Here is a 22,657-nt window from a genome sequence, read left to right on the forward strand (position 1 = left end):
CTCCCCGGATTAGGTTAGTTTTAAACAGGTAGGCTGCTCGACGGTGTGAGTCTTTGGAGCGGAAGTGCCTGTTCCGTGCTGTATCTCTAAATAAATAAAAACCTGTTATTCACCACATTTCTATTGATGAGATGTGCCATTCGTTTTCCATTCATCCTATCCGAACATTTACTTTGTTCTCTGTGGCCTCCCTATACACTATACTTCAACTACTTACATTTTCTAATGAAAGGGCATTGAACTAAAATGTTAAGGGTTATGCGGAGAGCTGTCTGACTTGTTCAGCATCTCTTGCTTTGATTAATTATTTTTCGACGACATGCAATTGGTATTTCTTTCTAAAGCGCACATTTTCAAGCTTTGAGATTCTGAAATCTATCTGCATACTGGCCAGTTTTCGTTGGAGAATCAAATACAGAGCTGGAAGAACCTGTAGCAGAACCGAAAGGACGTCGCCCAACATTACACTAGATTGTGCCTTGTATCCTGGGCCAGATTCACGCCTTGAAAACATTGGAGGCACCATTGTTTGTGGGGTGTAGGGAAAGATGAGTTGTATAACGGGAAATATAAACTGTTCAAATATGGTTTATTTTAATTTATTATTTGAACTATTCGATTGTTTGTTGTTTCAGGAACAAATTTTAATTAAAACGTTCGTTTAATTCTTTAATATCATGCTCCAATTTTAATATATCTTACAAACATGTCAATTACTTTAATGGCAGGGCATTCGGTAATGTATTAAAGATAACTGGCCTTCGGCTTCCTGAAAGCCAAAATGCCAGAACAACAGACCACAGGGAAAACGAATGTTATTTATCCTTTCTCATGAGAGAATTTGCGTAAACGAATGGTGACGTCATTACGTGGTCTAGCCATGGCTGCTTAAAAAGACCATAAGACATAGGCCAAGGATTAGGCCATCTGACCCGATGGAGGGATGGAGATTTCATCAAAAACATGGAGGGATTTCATCAGATAGACATAGACTAGATGCAGAAGCACCATTTGTGAAGAAATTGCGTAGTCTGGCCCTCTTCTCTAGATATCTACGAGAATGAAGGGAAATCTCGATGAAATTTAAAATTCCATCAGTTCTTAACATGCTCAATGAAGAGAAGGTACTTTCCTAGATGAAGAGTCCACAACTATGGCTCCAGTCTCAGATCAGGCGTTTGCATCTAGGAACAGCTGTAAGATGGGCCTTTTCCCAGAATTCCGACTCGGGTCGTTCCGTCATGTTCCCAGAAATGGCACCTTGGCACATCCTGCTCCCCACTCAATCACACCCACTTAATGTGCTGTCGATGTTGTAATTATCCAGCCTTTGTTGTTGTTGTTGTTCGTCCTTCAGAGTCGAAGACAACCACGACTTCTGTCAGGTGAAGGGTTGGTGACTCAGGGTCCGGAGGTGTCTGGTGAGGCCAATCCGGGCCCTGAAAGCTCGCCCACATGTGGGAAACATGAAGGTAGGTGCTGCAGTGGAAGTGGAGGTAGTTCGAGCCTTGCGCGCGGCGCCTTTCCTCTGAGCCTCTGCGGTGTGTCTGATTTCTGCTGCATACGCTCCTTTAGTGGTCCTGCTCCACTAGGTTCGGCGTTACAAAGCAAGCGATTCCCAGCTACTGGGATTGTTGTTGAGGTCTTTGAGGAACACTTTAAGGCAGCCTTTGAAAAGTTCCTTCTGCCCTCCACCTGAGCGCTTGCCCTGGCTCAGATCATACAACAGCTGTTTTGGTAGTCGACTGTCAGACATCCTGACGACATGGTCAGCCCATCTGGCTTTGGCTTTCTGTAGGAGGGTGTAGACGCTGTGGGTGCTAGCCCGCTCCAGGACCTCCGTGTCTGGGACCTTGTCCTGCCTTCTTACATGGAGAAGTCTGCGGAGGCAGCTCAAGTGGAAGTGATTGAGCTGTTTAGCGTGTCTGCTGTAGACAGTCCAGGTCTCGCTGGCATAGAGGAGAGTGGTAATAACCTTCAGCTTGGTGGTAAGGCTGAGTCCTCTCCGCTCCCATACATTCTCACGGAGTCTCCCAAAGGCGGCACTGGCATTGGCAATTCTGTTGCTGATCTCTGCATCTATGTTCACCGCTCGTGATAGAATACTGTCCAGATAAGTAAAGCTGTCGACTGCCAGTAGCTTCTGCCCCTTTACTGTGATGTGTGGTTCCTGATAGGGCTTTCCGGGTGCGGGCTGCTACATAACTTCGGTCTTTTTGGTCCTGATTGTAAGTCCAAAGTTGTCACAGGCTCGTGAGAAGCAGTCCATTTCTCGCTGCCTCTTCTGCTCTGTGCTGGCATTGAGGCGCAATCATCAGCGAATACGAAGTCTCTGAAGACGGTCTCCTTTACCTTTGTAACAGCCTGTAGACGCCGGAGGCTGAATAGCCCACCGCCAGTCCTGTATCTGACGTGTATACCATCCTGACAATCGCGGAAGGCATCATTCAGCATAGCAGAGAAGACCATGCTAAAGAGTGTAGGAGCGAGAATGCATCCTTACTTCACACCGTTCGTCACTGGGAAGGCTTCTGACTCGTTACCATCATCCAAAACTTTCACCATCATGCCATCATGGAACTGCCGAACAATCGTGATGAACCTGCTAGGGCAGCCAAACTTCTCCATTATCTTCCATAAGCCATCTCTGCTGACCGTATCAAATGCCTTGGTCAGATAGACGAAGGTCATAAAGAAGTCGCTGTGCTGCTCTTGACATTTTTCCTGGAGTTGGCGTGCAGCAAATATCATGTCGACAGTTCCACGCTCTGCACGGAAGCCACACTGGCTTTCTGGGAGGAGACATTGCCCAAGGTGTTGGAGAAGGCGATTAAGCAGGACGCGAGCCAAGATCTTCCCAGCTATGGACAGGAGGGAGATGACTCGGTGATTGTCACAAGGCTGGCGGTTGCCTTTCCTCTTGTAGATGTGGACTATGCTGGCATCTTTCAACTGTTGCGGGACCTTTCCTTCGTTCCACATAGACTGGAAGAGCTCAGTCAGCTTCTGCATCATGAATGGTCCTCCTGCTTTGTAGACTTTAGCAGGGATTGCATCTGATCCTGGTGCTTTGCTACAAGAAAGTTGCCTGATGGCTTTTCTGATTTCTTCTTCTGTGGGGAGGTTGTCAAGGTCCAGGTTGATCTCCACCTGAGGTAGGCGAGCAATGACCTCATCATTGATTTCGGCAGGGCGGTTGAGGACCTGGTTAAAGTGTTCAGCCCATCTCTCCAAAATCTGCTTTTTCTCTGTCAGCAGCCGAGTCCCATCTGCACTGAGGAGAGGGGAGGAGCCAGAGGACTGAGGTCCATACATAGCCTTCAAAGCGTCGTAGAAACGCTTGGTGTCGTGACTGTCTGCGTTGCCCTGGATCTCATCGGCCTTATTGCTGAACCAGACATCCTGCATCTCATGGAGTTTCTTCTGCACTTTCCGTCTTGCACTGGCGAAGGCTTGTGATGTGGGATCATTCTGGTGCGCTCTGAATAGTTGGTGTTTCTCTGACAACAGTGCCTGTATCTCCTCGTCGTTCTCATCGAACCAGTCTTGATGTCTACGCATTGCTGGTCCGAGGTGTTCGAGAGCGGTAGAGTAGACTGCACCTCTGAAAGCCGTCCACTGCTCTTCAGTGCTGGTGTGGTCATCCTGGGGTGTGTCAAGCAGCCTGCTATCTCGGTCTTCACGAAATTCTTCTGCAACTACGTTTGCTCTTCAGCTTGGAGACATTGAGCCTCTTTGTAGTCTTCTGACCTTGGGGTCTTCTCACAGGCAGGATGCGAAGTTTAAACTTGGACACTATGAGTCGATGATCCGTCCAGCAATCGGCACCACACATGGCCTTTGTCACTCTCACATCTTGTCAGTCCCTCTTTCTGGTGATGTCATAGTCGATCAGATGCCCGTGCCTAGAGCGTGGATGCATCCAAGATGTCTTGTTACGGGTAGGGAGGCGGAATAGGGTGTTGGTGATGACAAGGTCATGCGTAGCGCATGTCTTGAGGGGCAGTAGGCCATTGCTGTATACTTGCCAATACCATGTCTTCCAAGAATCCCTTCCCAGGTCCGGTAATCTGTCCCCATTCTGGCGTTCAAGTCCCCGAGGACAATAAGCTTCTCTGACTGTGGGACTGCTGCTATGAGGGAGTCAAGTTCTTCATAGAATTTATCTTTGATGTCATCTGGCTTGGTCATTGTTGGGGCATATGCGCTGATCAGTGTGGCACTCCTCTTATTGCCAAGTGAGAGCCGAAGCGTCATCAGGAGATCATTGATGCCCTCTGGAAGCTTGGCAAGTTTTACGAGCGAGGTGGGACCAGATGGCAAATCCAACGCCAGCCACTCGTCGGTCAGTGCTGCTGCGACCGCTCCAGAAGAAGGTGTACCCACCACCACGTTCTGTAAGCTGGCCCTTGTCTGTTAGGCGTGTTTCGCTGAGTGCTGCAATGTCCACGTTATAGCGGGCTAGTTCTTTGGCAACCAGTGCTGTTCATCTTTCTGGTCTGACAGCCTTGGTGATGTCAAGCAGAGTTCGCACGTTCCACGTGCTAAGGTTGAGCACGTTCACTTTCGTCTTCTTTGTAGTTCGATCGCTGAGTGGGATCCCCGCCAGCCGCGATGTGCCGGCCAGGGTAAGATGAAGCAGGCTATGTTTGAGGCACCTTTTCTAGCCCCTTCCTCCATGGAGGTGAGCAGAGCGATTCCTAAAGAGGACAGCTCAGACAGCCAGGGGGCTGCCGAGCTCCACTGCTGCTTCATTCCAGCGGAGAACGACCCAATGCCCTGGGCCGCCTGTGTGCAGGTTTGTGACTACAGCTTCCAGTGTATCCACACCTGCTGCTTCGCCACTCGCACATCGCCACAAGACTTCAAGTTTTTTAGCGGAATGGATTTGGAGTCGTGATTTGCGCTGGACTTGGATTAAAGTGAGGGAGAGTTGCGCAAATCGTCAGCCTCACTCTCTCGTCCCGACCTATCTGTATCCAGTTGCAAGACGGAGTCGAGACGGCTGGAGATAAGTCGGGATGCAGTGGACGGCCAGCAGTGTTCTACGTGTCTCACCGCGCCCCGATTGCGCTCCACAACGCTTTGCTGGGTCCGCCTTTCTACTCGTTGGACCGCCAACTGGTGGTCTCCTCCGCGTAGTCCGCCGAATTCAGTCTTCGCATGCGTAAGTAGACAAGCCCTAACTCACCGAGGGTTTGAGGCCCATCGGCTACCCTCACCAGGTTTTGCTGGCCAGTCGAAGCCGTTGCCCGGGGTGTGGCCGCTGTTGCATGCAAACAGCTACGAGGAACCACTGGTGAGAGCTGAGTGTCAGGTGAGGACCAATGCGGGCAAACTACTCAGAAGAGTACGACGTGTTCCCCATCAGAGGTACTACCTCTCCCTGACACCCCATACTCAGGTCTTTGGAGGCATCGTCATTAAATTCATCCATAAGATCACAGATTTCTCAATATTAAGGCAAAGGGCAGCAGTATGTTCCTGAGAACTAATATCAACCAGTACTTGATGAATGTCTGGACGCGTTAGGGGGAACAAAATGCCCTATTCCTTTTCCCAGTTTTATGTTTGATAACTAATACAGTCAGGGCACGGAAACAGCTGCCCCTCCTCTGGTTTAATTCAACCGCTGACACGCAAGATATACAGGTTTTAGGAAGCATATATTTTTAATTTTTGTAGCAAAAGTTTCTACGTTACGTTTACAAAGTGAAAATGTTTTATTCCGCCATAATGTAAAGTACGACTGGAGGAAAGCCGCTTGCAAATAGAAAGGAATCAATCGTGCAACCCCAGAAGTGCACTTTTCTTGTGAGTTCCACTGGGAAGCGGTCAGCGTGAGGTAACAGTTGAGGGTGTAGGTCTGATGGGTATCCCGGACGGCTCGGGTTGTCTGGACACCAGCCACGACATTGTGGTCCATTTCTTAGACACCTCCACCTGTCTAAGAGAATAGTTGTTGACTAGTCACATCAGAGTCACAATCTGTCCTTCAATCTCGGGTGGAAGAACAGCAATCGAAGGGCAGGACAATTTCCACCTGGAGTGACAAAGAAATGTCCATATTAAAGAACGATAACAAATCGTCACTCAGTCATTTATTACTTCGTGGATTGACCTGCAGCCTCTCAAATGGCAAGTTGCGGGTTCAGGTCCCACACTGAAGATGGTTGGAAAACGTGGACTGACATTGTAGAAAGGTGCCGAATGCGTGTCAAACAATCGGCATTACGTAGCTGTGGTGACAGTATACGACCTTTGGGAGCGTTATTTTCAAGAGAAGCAGGAGCGAGGGAGATCATTCCTCTAGACAATATTTATAACTTATTTGTTTTTAAATCTATTAACTAGCTGCAGTGCAATTACTCAGACCTTCCGGTGCCCGAATTCGCTGCGCATGTGCAGTTGCAGCTGCAGTTACAATTCGAATATATATATTTACTTATTAATGTGACCTAATATTTATTTTAATGTGGATTACCAGTTGCACATCAAGTACTAGTTTCACAGAGAGATGTCGTCATCTAGATGCTTGACTGTACAAGAAGACTGGAGATCGCTCTGCTGCATGGGTTTTAACTAATTGAACCAGGATACCGGGGTTTACTCCGAGCCTTTCCCCATGTGTTGGCATAGCCGCAAGGCATCGGAGGTTTGAGATCTGAGTGTTCCTTCTCCGAGATGAGCTTCCAAGCATGGTTAACGAGCTCCATCTGCTCGAAACAACCAATGTAGTATCGGATCGATAAACGCCTTTACAACTGCATTGCGATCAATTCCCGAATTCTTGGACGCACTTCAGCTATTCGAATAAGCAGTCTTCTTGAGCTGGACCCAGCTGGATAATGATTGGAGAACGTAAAGGAGATTTGCTCTGTGCCTTATTCGTGCACTAACTTGTGCCATGTCCCATGAAATATTCACAGAAAATTACCTCAAGAGTCAGAGGCAAACTATATTACCCTCACACAACTCTGTCAAATACTCCCAGGTCAGAAACAGCGCGGTTTAGCTATTGGGAGATAACCTGAAACCTGCTGCATCGATTATTGTGGAAATATATCGATTATATAAAGTTGTGAAGGGATGTTGCAGCCGTGCAAACCTATGGAGCAGTTAATATCTCCAAATAATAGCTCAAATTCAGTAATTTAATTGGATGATTGCTGCAAATGTAAATTAGTTTAATCCAAATGATTAAATGCAATTATGATTAATGTTATTGTAACCACAAATAGAATTCGCATCTTCGATGTTTTTCCATTGTTCGCAGGGAATATGACACCTGCACCACAGCAATCTATGGTGAGGCGCAACAAAACTCCGGGGAAACGGTCGTTTCTGTTGTTCATCATGCTAATACATGATAGAAGACTTGCAATTGTTCGCTCCATTTGGTAACAACGATGTAATTATTTCCGTTAGAGTTGTATGGTCAAGGTTTAAATGCAACCGTTGCCTTCAAGTTAATCTCATCCGGTGTTTTGTTAATTTACATATGGATGGATTTACGCTACAAGCAACAAATCTCACAGGTTTTCTGTTTGGAATCAGCGGACACGTGATGGTGATAGAGTTCGGAAAGAGTTCTGCCACTTACCTATTGATAGAATAAGTTCACTGACTCGTTTTCTTATGTAAAAATCTGTTGCAAAGAGGATATGAACTTCTGGGGTTCGGAAATCGTCCTTTAAATTCTGTGTTGCTTTGAGATATTTAGTTAGCTGCTGATTGTCAGATTCTAATTCTGTGCTCCGACAGGAATTGAGAGATATCCCCATATCCCAGGTTCGCTCCACCTTCAAAATGCTGGAGGAACTCGGAATGCCTGGCATAATCTATTATAACTGTCCATTTCCATTTTATTGTGTTAAAATTCCTCTCGTTTTATTCCCCTGAAAATGACACGAAACTGTAGAGTTTATTCTACTGTTCTCTGAGGAATGAGGGAAGTCCCTAAAAATAGGATAACAAAACTCATGGCTTAAATACTTGATCTAAAACGCATTATCCTGCTAATAGCTCTTCATGTCACAAACTTATATACTTTGTACTTTGCCATGTTCGTTGGTTTGACTATTATTAAGATCGAAGAATTTTATCCCTGTTCTGCCTGATCTATGAGACGAATGAAATTAAAATATTCGCTTCCAGAATGTCTGCTTATTTCATATAAACACTTCATCAGCATTATGGGCACTGTTGTATGTTGTGGGCGATCATGGCATTATCCGTCTCATGATTATACTTTGCAATTTTTCTGCAGAAGTGGTTGCCATTGCTTTCTCCTAGGCAGTATCTTTGCAAGTCGGGTGAACACAGCCATTATCAATACTCTTCAGAGATTGTCTGTCTGGCATCCGTGGTCGCATAACCAGGCCTTCTGCTATGCACCAATTGCTCATACGACCTTCTACTGCCTGCTCACCTGCTTCACGTGACATTGATGGTGGGGCTAAGCAGCTGTGACACATTACCTTAGGGTGACATGCAGGCCAGCGATGGGACGAAACACCTTACATTTCCTCTGGTAGAGAAGTACCTTCAACCCGCCACACGCTACGTGCATTACATGGTATAAGGCACCTGTGGCTACATGTAATTATAGTTCCCCATATTGACCTAAGGTTGGCAAAATTTATAGAGAAACACCAGCAGTATCATTTGATTCACTTTTAATTATTCACAACACGCAATAAGCAGTCTGGTCGATTCAATCCCTTTCTCAATTTTCCTTCTGAATATCTTCAGTAAAGTGAGTGATTAGGGAGCAGCTGAAAAATAAAATTTCCAAAATCATTGCAAAACCTTTACATCGGTTTGGCAGTCAGTTTTCTAAAAATATACAGATAAGTGGCTTGGACTTCATTGACAATCCGACAGATCCCGACAGATAATTATCCGACAGATAATTGCCAGTACCTTTTTCATCGTCTCTTGTTTTCAAAAATCTCGGACACACCATCTTTAATAATGGAGCGAGTTTGCGTATTTTTTTATATCGCCTGCAACTGAAGGGACGAGAGGAGATTTCTTTATCTAAAATATATTGGCGATATACACAGCTCGAAACGAAATGCTAATCTGGCAAACAACTTGAAATTAATTTGACACAGGAAAAAGTTGGCAACTTGTGATTGGTGTCAATGTGCCATTCTGTTTCAACTGATTTGCATAAATAGGGAACACGCAGTGCCAGCTCGTCACAGGATTCATAAGCGAGCTGAAAAGTTGAGACGCCACTTAACCGCTGCACCTTGTGTGAGCTTCATTCAATTAATTACAATGTCTTGCTGGGTTCGTGTGGTCAGTACGCTGGTGTTCATTGCAATTTGTGAGTATTTTCTATGGATATTATATTGAATCTCGAATACTATTCAACGATATTTTTCTCGCACTTCTGGTATTACTCGAATATTAATCTCGGCACATTTTTCCTTCCCTCTGAATGTTTCCAGATATCAACGCAGAAGTTGTAGTGAATCAACCACCTTCGAAATCCACATCTCCGGGGCAGACCGTCCAAATACCCTGCACCTTGTCTGGAACATCTTTAGGAAGTAGCAGAGTTTCCTGGTACCAGCAGATTCCCGGAAAAGTTCCTCGGTATCTGTTCTACTATTATTCGGGGAGCAGCATTTACCGAGGCTCCGGGGTTCCGAACCGTTTCGGCGGCTCAATATCCGGCGACACGGCAACATTGACAATATCGAGCGTCCAGTCGGAAGATGCGGCAGACTATTACTGTGCTGTTTGGAAAGATGCTTTAATCTTCGGCAAAGGAACGAGGCTGGGAGTTGGCAGTAAGTAAAATATCAAATCAATGCGCTTGGCCTTTTGGTACTTACGTGAACAATAATTAGAACTGTGTCGTCTAAGGGTGGCTTCGAAACAAATGGTGGCTGTTTTCAAATATCCAGCCAGGAGTAACGGTCCTTTGATAATTTAATTGAACTCGCGCGGCCGAACCGCCAAATGCCGCTCTGTTCTTTCTTTAGTTTGAGCTGGCTTTGTAGAAGCCGAAATGCTAATTGCCAAACCAGGTAAAGAATTATTTCTATCGTTATTCTGCAAGTATAATCCTGATCTCCCGAATTTTGATTGAATTAGTTGGTTGATGCAACTTTGCTGATGACACCATTTTGAGCTGATGCCTGTCAGAACCTCAAATTATCTGCTAAATACTGATCACTGGTCACTGAAGGGTTCTTTAAAAATCACAAACTTGCATAGACGAAGAAAGATAGATGATGAAGGCGATTGGTTCCAATGCAATAAGCTATAATCTTTCTGAAATTGCCCGCAGTATCTGGTTATCTCTGACACACTGAAAATATGATTTTTTTTTTATCAGTCGCCACCTTGCTCAAGTTGTTCGTGTGTCTCCTTACATTTTTCCAAAAAATAACAAAACTGGTATCATATTTGCCATCAGAGACATGGATGATGATGAGCACGGCAGTTAATGCAAATTCTTGAGGTGCCCAGAGAAACAGAATATAAAAAACAACGGATCAATTAGTCCATCACTTATAGGGAAAGTCATTGAGATGTCACTAAAAAGAGTAACTGCTAGATTAATCATTGTCCTATTTTTTTTTTAATCGCCAGATTTGTGTCGTTAAATGTTTATATTAAACCGCTAAGGAATTTTAAAACCAACCTTCAGTGTTTTGCTGTATAGAACTAAATTTGAATCTGAATGAAATCTGAAACAAACTTGCACCATTTAAGACGTGAACGAGCTACGAAGAATGGCACGCAGTTATTAGAATGGAACTTCTCAATCTTTATTGCTTTTGGTATGCTGGCCTTTATAAATCAGAGCATTGAGTATAGGAGTTGGGATGTAATGTTAAAATTGTACAAGGCATTGGAGAGGCCAAATTTGGAGTATTGTGTACAGTTCTGTTCACCTAATTATAGGAAAGATGTCAACAAAATAGAGAGAGTACAGAGGAGATTTACTAGAATGTTACCTTGATTTCAGCACCTATGTTACAGAGAAAGGTTGAACAAGTAAGGTCTTTATTCTTTGGAGTGTAGAAGGTTGAGGGAGGACTTGACAGAGGTATTTAAAATTATGAGGGGGACAGATAGAGCTGAAGTGGATAGGCTTTTTCCATTGAGAGTAGGGTAGATGCAAACAAAAGGACATGAGTTGAGAGTTAATGGGCAAAAGTTTAGGGGTAACACGAGGGGGATCTTCTTTCCTCAAGATTGGTAGCTGTGTGGAGCGAGCTTCCAGTAGAAGTGGTAGACGCATTTTGTCATTTAAAAAAAAAATCGATAGGTATATGGACAGGTAAGGAATGGGGGTTTATAGGTTGAGTGCAGGCAGGTGGGACTAGGTGAGAGTAAGCGTTCGGCACGGACTTGGCCTGTTTACGTGCTGTGATTGTTATATGGTTGTTAGCAGACGCCTTTTAGTATTTTATGTTTTCAGCTGTTGGTATTATTTCTCCCTTACTTTTGAATGTCAATATGTGCAAACATGGCAGACAGACTTTTCTGCCAATTGTGATACTGAAACTTGGCAATTTAAAGTCGTGATGCATTTGAGTCACCATGTGGAAGTCAATTTCCAAGAGGACCACCGTATCGTTGGGTTTAAAGACATGCGTGGCTGATTGACCCGGAGAGCTATGTTGGCGAGTGTCATGGCCTTGTGCTTTGGTTTTTGATAGTGTCAAACATGCCCAACAAGTCAAAGGGTAGAGGGCCGACTAAGAGTGATCCTTACGCCATCCAGGTTCGGGGGTTCATCTCAGGGATAAAAACGCTGGCAGGTGAAAGTTTGTTATGGAAATTGCAATGCAACATGTGTGCGACTCCTTCTGTAGACAGAGATTGAGGAACTTTATTACTGCCCTGAACGACAGCGGCATAACGGGAACTAAATCAATGGAATTAATCCATCATTAAAGTTGTCATTACACTAAAAATTGAACCACAGAACAGCAAGCTTTCTTAAATTACTTAATTTACTAAAACTACTTAAATTACTTAAAAATACATTACTTAAAATTACTTTAAATTACTTAAAGATATTAAAGTAAACCACGTTGAGCCGTAGTTCTGAACCATATTAGATGAACACAGTTGCATTCCCTCTCTTTACCACCTAGGTCGTGAACATTGTAAGAAAGTGGTTTCCTCAGTGGTGAGTGTAAGGAGAAAGATCCGCTACACTCCACAAACCAGATTTGAATTATTTACTTTAAGTGGAAAAATAATATTTCGGAAACAAAGCGTGTAACTTTCAACATGTATGTTAAACTGTCCAAAAGTGATTTACTGTGCAGGCAGGCTGTAATTTTATATTGCGCAAAGCGAATTCTGTATTCTGATGGCTAAGATGAATTAAATACACTATTCAAGTGGTTCCCAGTCTCGGGTCTACACATCCCTCTGCTAATAGTAGGGGTCCATAACATAAAAAAGTTTGAGAGCCCCGTGTACTAATCCCCGATTTTAAGCAAAACATGTATTAGACTTCAGCCTCTTGTCTTGATGACTGAAGATCTGAATGAAGTGAAGGTGTCTAATGTAGAAGTAGAAACGGTGGAAGCTTCGGGCCCAATGGAAGCCACAATTAGTAGTCAGGTATAACCTCAGATTTTTATTCAACCGGAATCCAAAGGACAACTACCACAAAATATCCAAAGGTTGTTTAAAATGAGAGTAAGTCAACATGATTTGAGAGGAATATGTACATTTCAAAATCAAAGGATAAGAACAGATGTAAAAAAATCATTGTATTTCAGTCAGAGGGGTGACTCTATGGAACAGTTGTAGTAAGAATTTCAAACATGCTTACACTTAACAAGTTTTTTAAAAATTTAAAAATTATTTAATGAACAAATATAAAATACATGATTTTAAATGAATACGAGTAATATAAATATATATGATATCTGGAATTGGATTTTGTGTAAAAAGATTATGATCTTTTTTGATGTGATGATTGACGCCAAATATGTTGTTGTGTCAGTAAGAGGGGTAGGCGTAATAAGCTGTACCCTTTCGGTCTCTTTTAAAGTATATCTATGTTTTTTGTTGTAATTTTGTCCTATGAAATCATCGTTATGAAATCATCGTTGTAAATGATGCTTTTTGTTATGTTCGTACTGACCGAAATAAATTAATTTCAGTCATACATTCAATGCGGATTAAAACCCGTGCCGAAATCATTCATTTTACGCCATTCATATTGTGCCCCAGCGTCACAAAAAAACAAATATAACGGGAGATTTTAGGTGGTAATTTTTTCACGTCTAACTCAACAGATTGAAATGGGAAAACGGAAAAGAAATATTTCTTCATTAAGATGAATACATGAAATACCAAATGCATTTTAAACAAAATAGATGTTTTAACAGAAACAGTTACTCAACCTATACTAAACTGGCAAATTGTTTTAAACAGATCCCCGGAGCCCCGCTGTCACCGTCCTCCGGCCTTCAGCCGAAGAAATTACGGGAAAGGGCACAGCGACACTGGTGTGTTTGGTGAGCCGTTTTAATCCGGGAGCTGTGGGCATTGAGTGGACCGTGGACAGACGTACGAAAAGCGATGGCGTTGAGACGAGCCCTGTCCTTCAGGATACGGACAACACGTTCAGTGTGAGCAGTTACCTGACTCTGACAGCCTCAGAATGGAGCTCACACGAGCGTTACTCCTGCGTGGTTAAACACGAGGCTCTAGCAAACCCGTTTGTAGCAACGATCGAGCGATCCAGCTGTATCTAAAACTATATTTCAAACTTAATAAAGATGAAAAGCTTATGTTATCCGTCTTTTCCTTCATTAAAATAGCTTTAAACATTATTCTTTTGCAGTTCAGTATCTGCGTTCAGATTCGTCATTTAAGTTCCGTCATTTTTAAATGTCATTCTATTAAATGAATATAATTCTTAATTCAAACTCCAATGTTAATTAGTCTCAGTTAAAGGCATTCCCAGATGCTCATCAAGTAACCGTAATCTGAAGATTGCATCAACACACACAAATATGCTGGTGGAACACAGCAGGCCAGGCAGCATCTATAGGGAGAAGCGCTGTCGACGTTTCGGGCCGAGATCCTTCGTCAGGACTAACCGAAAGGAAAGATAGTAAGAGATTTCAAAGTATGGGGGGAGGGGAAATGCGAAATGATAGGAGAAGACCGGAGGGGGTGGGATGAAGCTAAGAGATGGAAAGGTGATTGGCGAAAGTGATACAGAGCTGGAGAAGGGGAAGGATCATGGGACAGGCGGCCTCAGGAGAAAGAAAGGGGGAGGGGAGCACCAGAGGAAGATGGAGAACAGGCAAACAACTAAATATGCCAGTGATGGGGTAAGAGGGGGAGGAGGGGCATTAACGGAAGTTAGAGAAGTCAATGTTCATGCCATCACGTTGGAGGCTACCCAGCCGGTATATAAGGTGTTGTTCCTCCAACCTGAGTTTGGATTCATTTTGACAATCGAGGAGGCCATGGATATACATATCAGAATGGGAATGGGACGTGGAAATAAAATGTGTGGCCACTGGGAGATCCTGCTTTTTCTGGCGGACCGTGCGTAGGTGTTCAGCGAAACGGTCTCCCAGTCTGCGTCGGGCCTCACCAATGTATAAAAGGCCACACCTGAAGAGTGCATTCTTGGTTCTTGCCAAATTGCTGATAATTTCGACCACAGCTACCCAATAACATTAACGATCCAGTCTGATATGCAACATGTTTTCATGACTTTTCTTTCGAGTTCCGAATGAAGCAGAAATATATTTTAAATCTCTCTTTAATGATATTGCCCTGATGTAAAAGAAAGAGCTATGAAAGCGCACACACGTGTACGCACAGACACACAGTCATTTGTCATGAAGGAACACATTCAACCGAGGACGATTGATAAATATAGAAGTGGCGAAATTAGTGGGTCTGGGAGGATCCTCATATTGCGTGAAATGCCCCAGATTTTGCTTCCAGAATAAGTGCGAGTTTATGTGAACGAATATATACGGCCTATTTTCTATGGCATTTAGATGAAAGTGAGGTAATGTCATTGAAACATCTAAAAATCTTTTTGAGCAGGCAAGTTAAATTCCGAGCCGAGTCCCTCTTGTTTTCTGTGGAGAGCTGAAAGTTGTAGTGTTCGGATAATAGGTTTGGGTATTGAGGACTGAAAAAAAAGATAACATTCTTCTCTCGATGCACATTTAATCCTTAGTTTCCTTAGAAATTTTATCCATGCCCAAGTAGATTGAGATAGGAAGATCTTTAAGAGATTCAAGGGAGTCGAGACATGACAGAAACCGGAGACCGGAGATCTGGTCAGCCTGCTCCAATTGTTATTCCTTCGTACGTCCCCAACTTGAACTTGCTGAAATAGTCATTTTACATTAGATCTTTATTTTAAAAATCACTGTTTTAAAATCATTCAAACCGAAGGGGCATTTTAATATTTTTTAAAATAACCGTGGTTACCAGGTTTTTCGCTTCGAATTTCAGTGAAATACATGAACTGTTCATGCCCACCGGAACCCAAATTGAAACTATTGCAGCCATTACATTAAAGCTTCCGAAACGTACAGATACTGTTATAGATCACTACTGCACAGAAGCAGACTCTTCAGCCCATCTAGCTGAACTATTACGCGGACTAGTCACCAGGGCGTTGTTCTCCGTACTCTCCCATCCATGTGCCTATCTATATTGCTCATGAAAGTTGAAATAGAACCCGCACCCAATCCTTCCGACTGCATCTCGTTCCATACTCCGACTACAGTCCGAGTAAAGACATTCCCCTCATGCTTCATTTAATCATTTCATCTTTAATCCATGATCTCTAGTTCTAATTTCACGCCATTTTAGTGGAAAAGCCCAGCTTGCATTTACATTGTCTATACATCTCATAATTTTGTATATCTCCATCAAATCACCAATCATTCTACTTTGCTGCAGCTAATGGAGTCAAAACCTATTAAAGCTCTCCCTATAATTCAGGTTAAGTGTCAGTAACATCCTTGTAAATTTTCTCTGCACTCCTTCAATATTATTGACATCGTATTGTGATCTCTTCTGGGGAATGTCTGACCTGTACAAAAGGACGGACCTGAACTGGAAAGCGACCGATATACTGCCGGGCAGGTTTGCTACAGTTGTTGGGGAGTGTTTAAGCTTGCCTGGCAGTGGAGTGGGAATCAGAATGTAAGTGCAGAGATCAGGGCAGAAGGATAAGGGCGTGATGCTATGTGTCTGAGTTGGTGATGGACAGGCAGGGGACAAAACATAAATGTAGACAACACAAAGTACACAGCAGATTCTGTAGTCAAATCAACGCGTAAAACAAGCTGGCGGAACTCAGCAGGTCGGGCAGCATCCGTGGAAACGAGCAGTCAACGTTTCGGGCCGAGACCTTTCGTCCTGCCGAAGGATCTCGGCTCGAAACGTCGACAGTGCTTCTCCTTATTGATGCTGCCTGGCCTGCTGTGTTCCACCAGCATTTTGTGTATGTTGCTTGAATTTCCAACATCTGCAGATTTCCTGGTGTTTGAAGAGGATAAGCCATACTTGATCTAGTTATGGGTATTGAACCTGGTCAAGTGGCAGACCACTTGGTGGGGGAGAATTTTGGTGAGAGTGACCACAACTCACTTAACTTCAGCATGGATATGGAAAAGGATAAAAACAGACAAAATGGGAAAGTACTGAACTACGGAAAGGCTAACTATGAAGGGATGAGGCAGGAACTAGCGAGATTAAATTGAAAACAGACGTGCAAGGGTGAAAGCACAGAAGCAATGTGCAGGAAGTTTAGGGACCACTTGTGCTGGGTTCAGGATATGTTTGACTGATATAAGGAGAAAATGGTGGGAAAAGGGAACCGTATGTGTTCCTCCAGCTTGTTGTACGCGTTGATTTGACTACTGGTCCCGGAGAATTGGAGAACGGCAAATGTAGTTCCCTTCTTTAAAAAAGGTAATAGGGAGAATCCTGGGAACTATAGACCAGTGAGTCTTAAGTCGTTGGTCTGCAAACTACTGGAAAAGATTCTTAAGGATAGGATCTACGAGCATTTGGAGAAGTGCAGTCTGCTCACGGATAGTCGATTTTGTGAAGGGAAGGTCGAGCCTCACGACCCTAATTGAGTTTTTTGAAGAGGTAACAAAAGCAATTGATGAAGGTAGGGCGGTAGATGTGGTCTGCATGGATTTTAGCAAGGCATTTGACAAGGTCCCCCACGAGAGACTCATCCAGAAAGTCATGAGGCATGGGATCAGTGGCACCTTGGCTATTTGGATTAAAAAAGGGCTTACAGGAAGAAAGCGGAGTGTAGTAGTGAAAGGAACGTATTCCGCCTGGATGTCGGTGACTTGTGGACTGCCACAAGGACCCCTGGGACCCCTGCTCTTTGTGATTTTTATAAATGACCTGGATGAAGAGACGGAAGGATGGGTGAGTAAGTTTGCGGATGACACGAAGATTGGAGGAGTTGTGGATGGAGATGTAGGTTGTCGAAGGCTACAAGAGGTTACAGACAAGATGCAGAGTTGGGCAGAAAAGTTGCAGATGGAGTTCAATCCGGATAAGAGTGAGGTGATGTATTTTGGAAAGACAAACCAGAAGGCTGAGTACAGAGTTAATGGTCGGTCACTTAAGAGTGTGGATGAACAGAGGGACCTTGGGGTACAAATCCGTACATAGTTCAAGGTTGCTGCACAGGTTGATAGGCTAGTTAAGAAGGCTTCATTAATAGAGGGGTTGAATTCAAGAGTAGAGAGGTCATGTTGCAACTCTACAAACCTCTGGTGAGACCACACTTAGAGGATTGTGTTCAGTTCTGGTTACCTCATTATAGGAAGGATGTGGAATCTATGGAGAAGATGCAGAAGGGATTTACCAAGAAGTTGCATGGATTGGAAAACAAGTCTTATGAGGCAAGGTTAGCAGAGCTGGGACTTTTCTCCTTGGAGCGTATAAGGTTGCGAGGGGACTAGATAGAGGTGTACAAGATTACGAGAGGCATAGGTGGGGTGAATACCCAGTACCTGTTTCCCAGGGCACGAATAGCAAACACCACAGGGCATATGTACAAAGTTAAGGGAGTGACGTTTAAGGGAGATATCAGGAGTAATTTTTTATACAGAGGGTTGTAGGTGCCTGGAATGACTTGTCAGGGATGGTGGTAGAGGCTAAAACATTAGGAGTATTTAAGAGCCTCGTGGACAGGCACATACATGAAAGAAAAAATAGAGGGTTACGGGGTAGTGTGGGTTTTGTATTTTTTAAAGGAATATATGGGTCGGCACAACAACGAGGGCTGAAGGGCCTGTACTGTGCCGTAGTATTCTAGTGTTCTAGTGTTCCTATGGGCAGGTGACTAGGACTATATACAATACTCCAAATAAGTTTTCGCAATAATCTTATACAACTTCAAGGTTTCGTCCAAACTCTTGTACTCAATATTTACTTTGATCTACGAAGGCCAATATGCCAGAAGCTCTTTTTACAGAGTACTTACCTACGACGCCACTATGAAGAAATTATGGATCGGCATTCCTTCTGTTCTACCGTACTCCTAAGTGCCCTACAGTTCCTCGTGTAAGTCCAACCTAGTTTGTCCTCACTTTGTCTTGAATAATCGCCATCTGACGTTTTCAGCCTGTTTTTCCCAGCTGCTCCAGATCCCACTGCAAGGTTCAATGACATTACTCGCCGTTCACTACGTCCCCGATCTTGCTGTTATCCACAAATTTGATGACCTAGATTGCATTATGATTCGGATCGTTGATATAGATGACAAACAACAACGTACATAACACCCATCCCTGAGGTACACCACTAGACACAGTCCTCCACTCAGAGAGGCAAACATCGATTACCACTCTCTGGCTTTTCCAGTGAAGCGAATATCTGATCCAGATTACTACCTGATACTGAATGACAAGCGTCCTAACTTTCATGACAACCGCCCATATGGGACCTATGTCATCGGCCTTGCTATAGTCCATGTAGGCAATATCCACTTTCTTTCCTTCATCAAACCTTTTGATAACGTTCTCGGAAATCTCTAAATAATAGGTTAGACATGACCCACCTCGCACACTGCATGTTGATTATTCATTATTAGACTCTGTTTTTCTCCAAATGCCTATAAACCTAATCCCTTAGAATCCAGTGCAATAACCTGCCTATAACTAACGTCAGGGTCACCTGCCTATAATTGCCAATCTTATTCTTGGAGAGCATCTTGAACAGCGGAACAAAATTGGCTACCCTCAGCTGAGGCTAAGGACATTTTAAAACGTTTGCTGGGTCCCCTGCACTTTCTGCACTAGCCTCCCACATGGTCCGAGAACACTTCTTCAGCTCCTGGGGATATATCCGCCATACGTTGTCCGAAAAATGTAAGCACCTCCTCCTCTGTAATCGTTTTACACACATGAATACACTACTGTTTTGCCTCACACTGTGTCCGTCTCTTAAGAAAATATAGATATAAAAAAAAAACCCATTTGTGATCTCCCTTTCAGCTTCATGGACACTCTGATCGGAAACTAGTCATTTGCTATCCTTTTGCTCACAATATACATGTAGAAACTCTTGGGATTTCCTATGCTTTGTCTACCAGAGCAACCTCATGCTTTCTTTCAGCCATCCTAATTTGCTTTTTCAGTGTTCTATTATGCTCCTTAAAAGTACACTTTTTAGACTCCAGGTAATTTATATACATCGCAAACAACAAAGGTCGCAGCTCAGGCCTCTGCATAACTCTACTAATAACAGTCTCCGGATAGAATGGGTCCCGTCAACCACTACCCCCTGGCGTCTATGCGCAAGTAGTTTATGAATACAAAGAGGCAATTCGCCACGGACTCCATGCTTCCTAATCTTCCGGATTAGTTTCCTGAGAGGGACTTTGTCAAAGGCCTTACAAAAATCCATGTAACCAACATCCACAGCCCTACCCTCATCAATTTATCTCGTAATATTGTCAAATAACTCGAAATTGGCAAGGCACGACCTGCAACGTACAAAGCCTTGTTGGCTTTCCCTGGTTAGGGTGTAAATTTCCAATTGCTCATATATCCTATCCCGAAGTATTTTCACCCGCAATTTCTTACAACTGACGTGCGCTTTCTGGTTTATAGTTCCGAGGAACTATAATTTCCCTTGTTCACTTCGGATAGAGAGGTGCATCATTAGTCACTCGTCAGTCCTCTGGGACCTCGCCTATGGCTAGAGGCCACGAAGATACTGGTCAAGGCCCCAGGCATCTCGTTTCCTGACTCCTTCTATAACCAACGGTAACTCCCATCTGGCCCTGGGGACCGATCTACCTTAATAATAGGAGGCCGAACACCTCCTTCTTCTTAACCTCGAAATGCCCCAACATATTTATACAGTCAGCACTATATTATCTTGAAAAGATGGTTTCCTTTTTGCGATCTTGCATACATGTCATATTACGTTGCAGCTTCACTGATTTACACGTCATATTGGTACGACAATGAACGTTAGATGTTAGAAATCTAAAGCGAAACCATACATGCTGGAGACGCGGTTCAAGCAGCATCTGTGGAAAAAGAAACAGAGTTTGTGTTTCTGATCCCCCACCAGCCATCAGGATATCTGATTAATTGAATTGTCAGCAATAGCTCTTCTTACACAGAGGCTTCCTGCCCTGCAGAGTATTCCCTACATTTTCTGTGTTTAAGTTTAGCTGCACCTTCACTGTTCCGAGCATGCCCTTCGGCATTTCGCAATGAACTGAGGTCCATTTTTTTCGACGACCCACAATTTGTATTTATGCAATGAAGGGAAATGCTAATCTTGAGGAAGATCCGCGAAGGAATTCTTATTTATCCCCATGACCTTGCATAATCTAAGCACTTGTATTCACTTATGCCTTTCCTTGCCCGTGGCTCCCGGGCATCGGGTTAGCTTAACGGTTAGCGCAACACTACAACCATAGTTCGGACTTCACTTTTGGCGTTGCGTGTAGGAGTTTGTTCGTTCTTCCCGTGAACCGCGTGGGGTTCTTCCTGGTGCTCCGGTTTCCTCCCACAGTTCAAGAACGTTCCCGTTACTAGATTAATTGATCATCGTAAATTTTCCCGGGTTTCGGCTAGTTTAAACAGGTAGGCGGTTCGACGGTGTGGCTCGGTGGAGCGGAAGCGCCTGTTCCGTACTGTATCTCTAAATAAATAAAAACCTGTGATTCACCACCTTTCTATCGATGTGGTGTGCCATTCGTTTTCCCTTCATCCTATCCGGACATTTACTTTGTTGTCTGTGGCCTCCCTATCCTCTATACTTCAACCACTTACACTTTCTAATGAACTAAAATACAGAGCTGCAAGAACCTGCAGCAGAACCGAAAGGACGTCGCCCAACATTACACTAGATTGTGCCTTGTATCCTGCCAAGATTCACCTGTTCAAAACATTGGAGGCACCATTGTTTGTGGGTTGTAGGGAAAACATGAGTTGTATAAAGAGAAATATAAACTGTTCAAATATGGTTTATTTTCATTTATTATTTTAATTATTCGATTCTTTGTTGTTTCAGGAACTAATTTTAATTAAAACGTTAGTTTAATTCTTTAATATCATGCTCCAATTTTAATATACCTTACAAACGTGTCAATTACTTTAATTGCGAGGCATTCGGTAATATATTAAAGATAACTGGCCGTCGGCTTCCTGAAAGCTGAAACGCCAGAGCAACAGACCACAGGGAAGACAAGTGATATTTAACCCTTTCTCCTGAGAGGATTTACGTACACGAATGGTGACGTCATTGCGTGGCCTAGCCTTGCCTGCTTAAAAAGACCATAAGTCATAGGCCAAGGATTAGGACATCTGGCCCATTGCAGGGATGGAGATTTCATCAGAAACATTGAGGGATTTCATCAGGAATTGATAGATTAGTTGCAGAATCAACATTTGTGAAGAAATTGCGTAGTCTGGCCCTCTTTTCACTAGATATTTACGAGAATGTGTGCAAATCTCGATGGAAATTAAAATTCCTACAGATCTTAACATGCTCAATGAACAGAAGATTTTTTCCTAGATGAGGAGTCCACAACCATTGCTGCAGTCTCAGATCAGGAGTTTGCATCCGGGTGCAGATGTGAGAAGGGTCTTCTGCCGGAATTCTGACTCAGGGGCGTTCCGTTATGTTCCCAGAAACGGCAGCTTCGCACAGTCTGCACCCCACTCAACCACACGCACTCAATGTGCTGTCGATGGTGTTATTCTCCAGCCTTTGGAGGCATCGTCATTAAATTCATTCATAAGATCACAGATTTCTCAATATTAAGGAAAAAGGCAGGAACATGTTGCTGAGATCTAATATCAACCAGTACTTGATGAATATCTGGACGCGTTAGAGGAACAAAATGCTCCATTCCTCTTCCCAGTTTTATGGTTAATAACCAATACAGTCAGGGCACGATATCAGCTGCCCCTCCGCTGGTTTAATTCAACCGCTGACACGCAAGAACAATATATTTTTTTTTGTAGCAAAAGATTCCGGGTTACATTTACAAAGTGAAAATGTTTTATTCCGCCATAATGTAAAGTACAACTGTAGGAAAGCCGCTTGCAAATAAAAAGGAATCAATCGTGGAACCTCACAAGTGCACTTTTCTTGTGAGTTCCACTGGGAGGCG

The 22,657-nt window shown here is 43.6% G+C and overlaps 1 protein-coding gene across 1 annotated transcript; it reads left to right on the forward strand.

Moving 5' to 3' along the window:
- Positions 1 to 9,222: 9,222 nt before the first annotated feature.
- On the forward strand, positions 9,223 to 13,754 carry LOC140732965 (immunoglobulin lambda-1 light chain-like). Its single transcript, XM_073055696.1, has 3 exons — positions 9,223 to 9,337; positions 9,462 to 9,806; positions 13,432 to 13,754. Exons 1-3 carry the CDS (start codon positions 9,289 to 9,291, stop codon positions 13,752 to 13,754), a joined length of 717 nt encoding a protein of 238 aa, XP_072911797.1. The 5' UTR covers positions 9,223 to 9,288.
- The last annotated feature ends 8,903 nt before the right edge of the window (positions 13,755 to 22,657 follow it).

Source organism: Hemitrygon akajei, chromosome 9, assembly GCF_048418815.1.
Source record: "Hemitrygon akajei chromosome 9, sHemAka1.3, whole genome shotgun sequence".
Taxonomy (NCBI): domain Eukaryota; kingdom Metazoa; phylum Chordata; class Chondrichthyes; order Myliobatiformes; family Dasyatidae; genus Hemitrygon; species Hemitrygon akajei.

Excerpts from the sequence above, each read along its gene's own strand:
- LOC140732965 (XM_073055696.1), top strand. The coding sequence starts at position 9,289 with ATGTCTTGCTGGGTTCGTGTGGTCAGTACGCTGGTGTTCATTGCAATT. Across the intron at positions 9,338-9,461 it reads GCTGGTGTTCATTGCAATTT|ATATCAACGCAGAAGTTGTA; the intron begins GTGAGTATTTTC and ends GAATGTTTCCAG. Across the intron at positions 9,807-13,431 it reads AACGAGGCTGGGAGTTGGCA|ATCCCCGGAGCCCCGCTGTC; the intron begins GTAAGTAAAATA and ends TGTTTTAAACAG.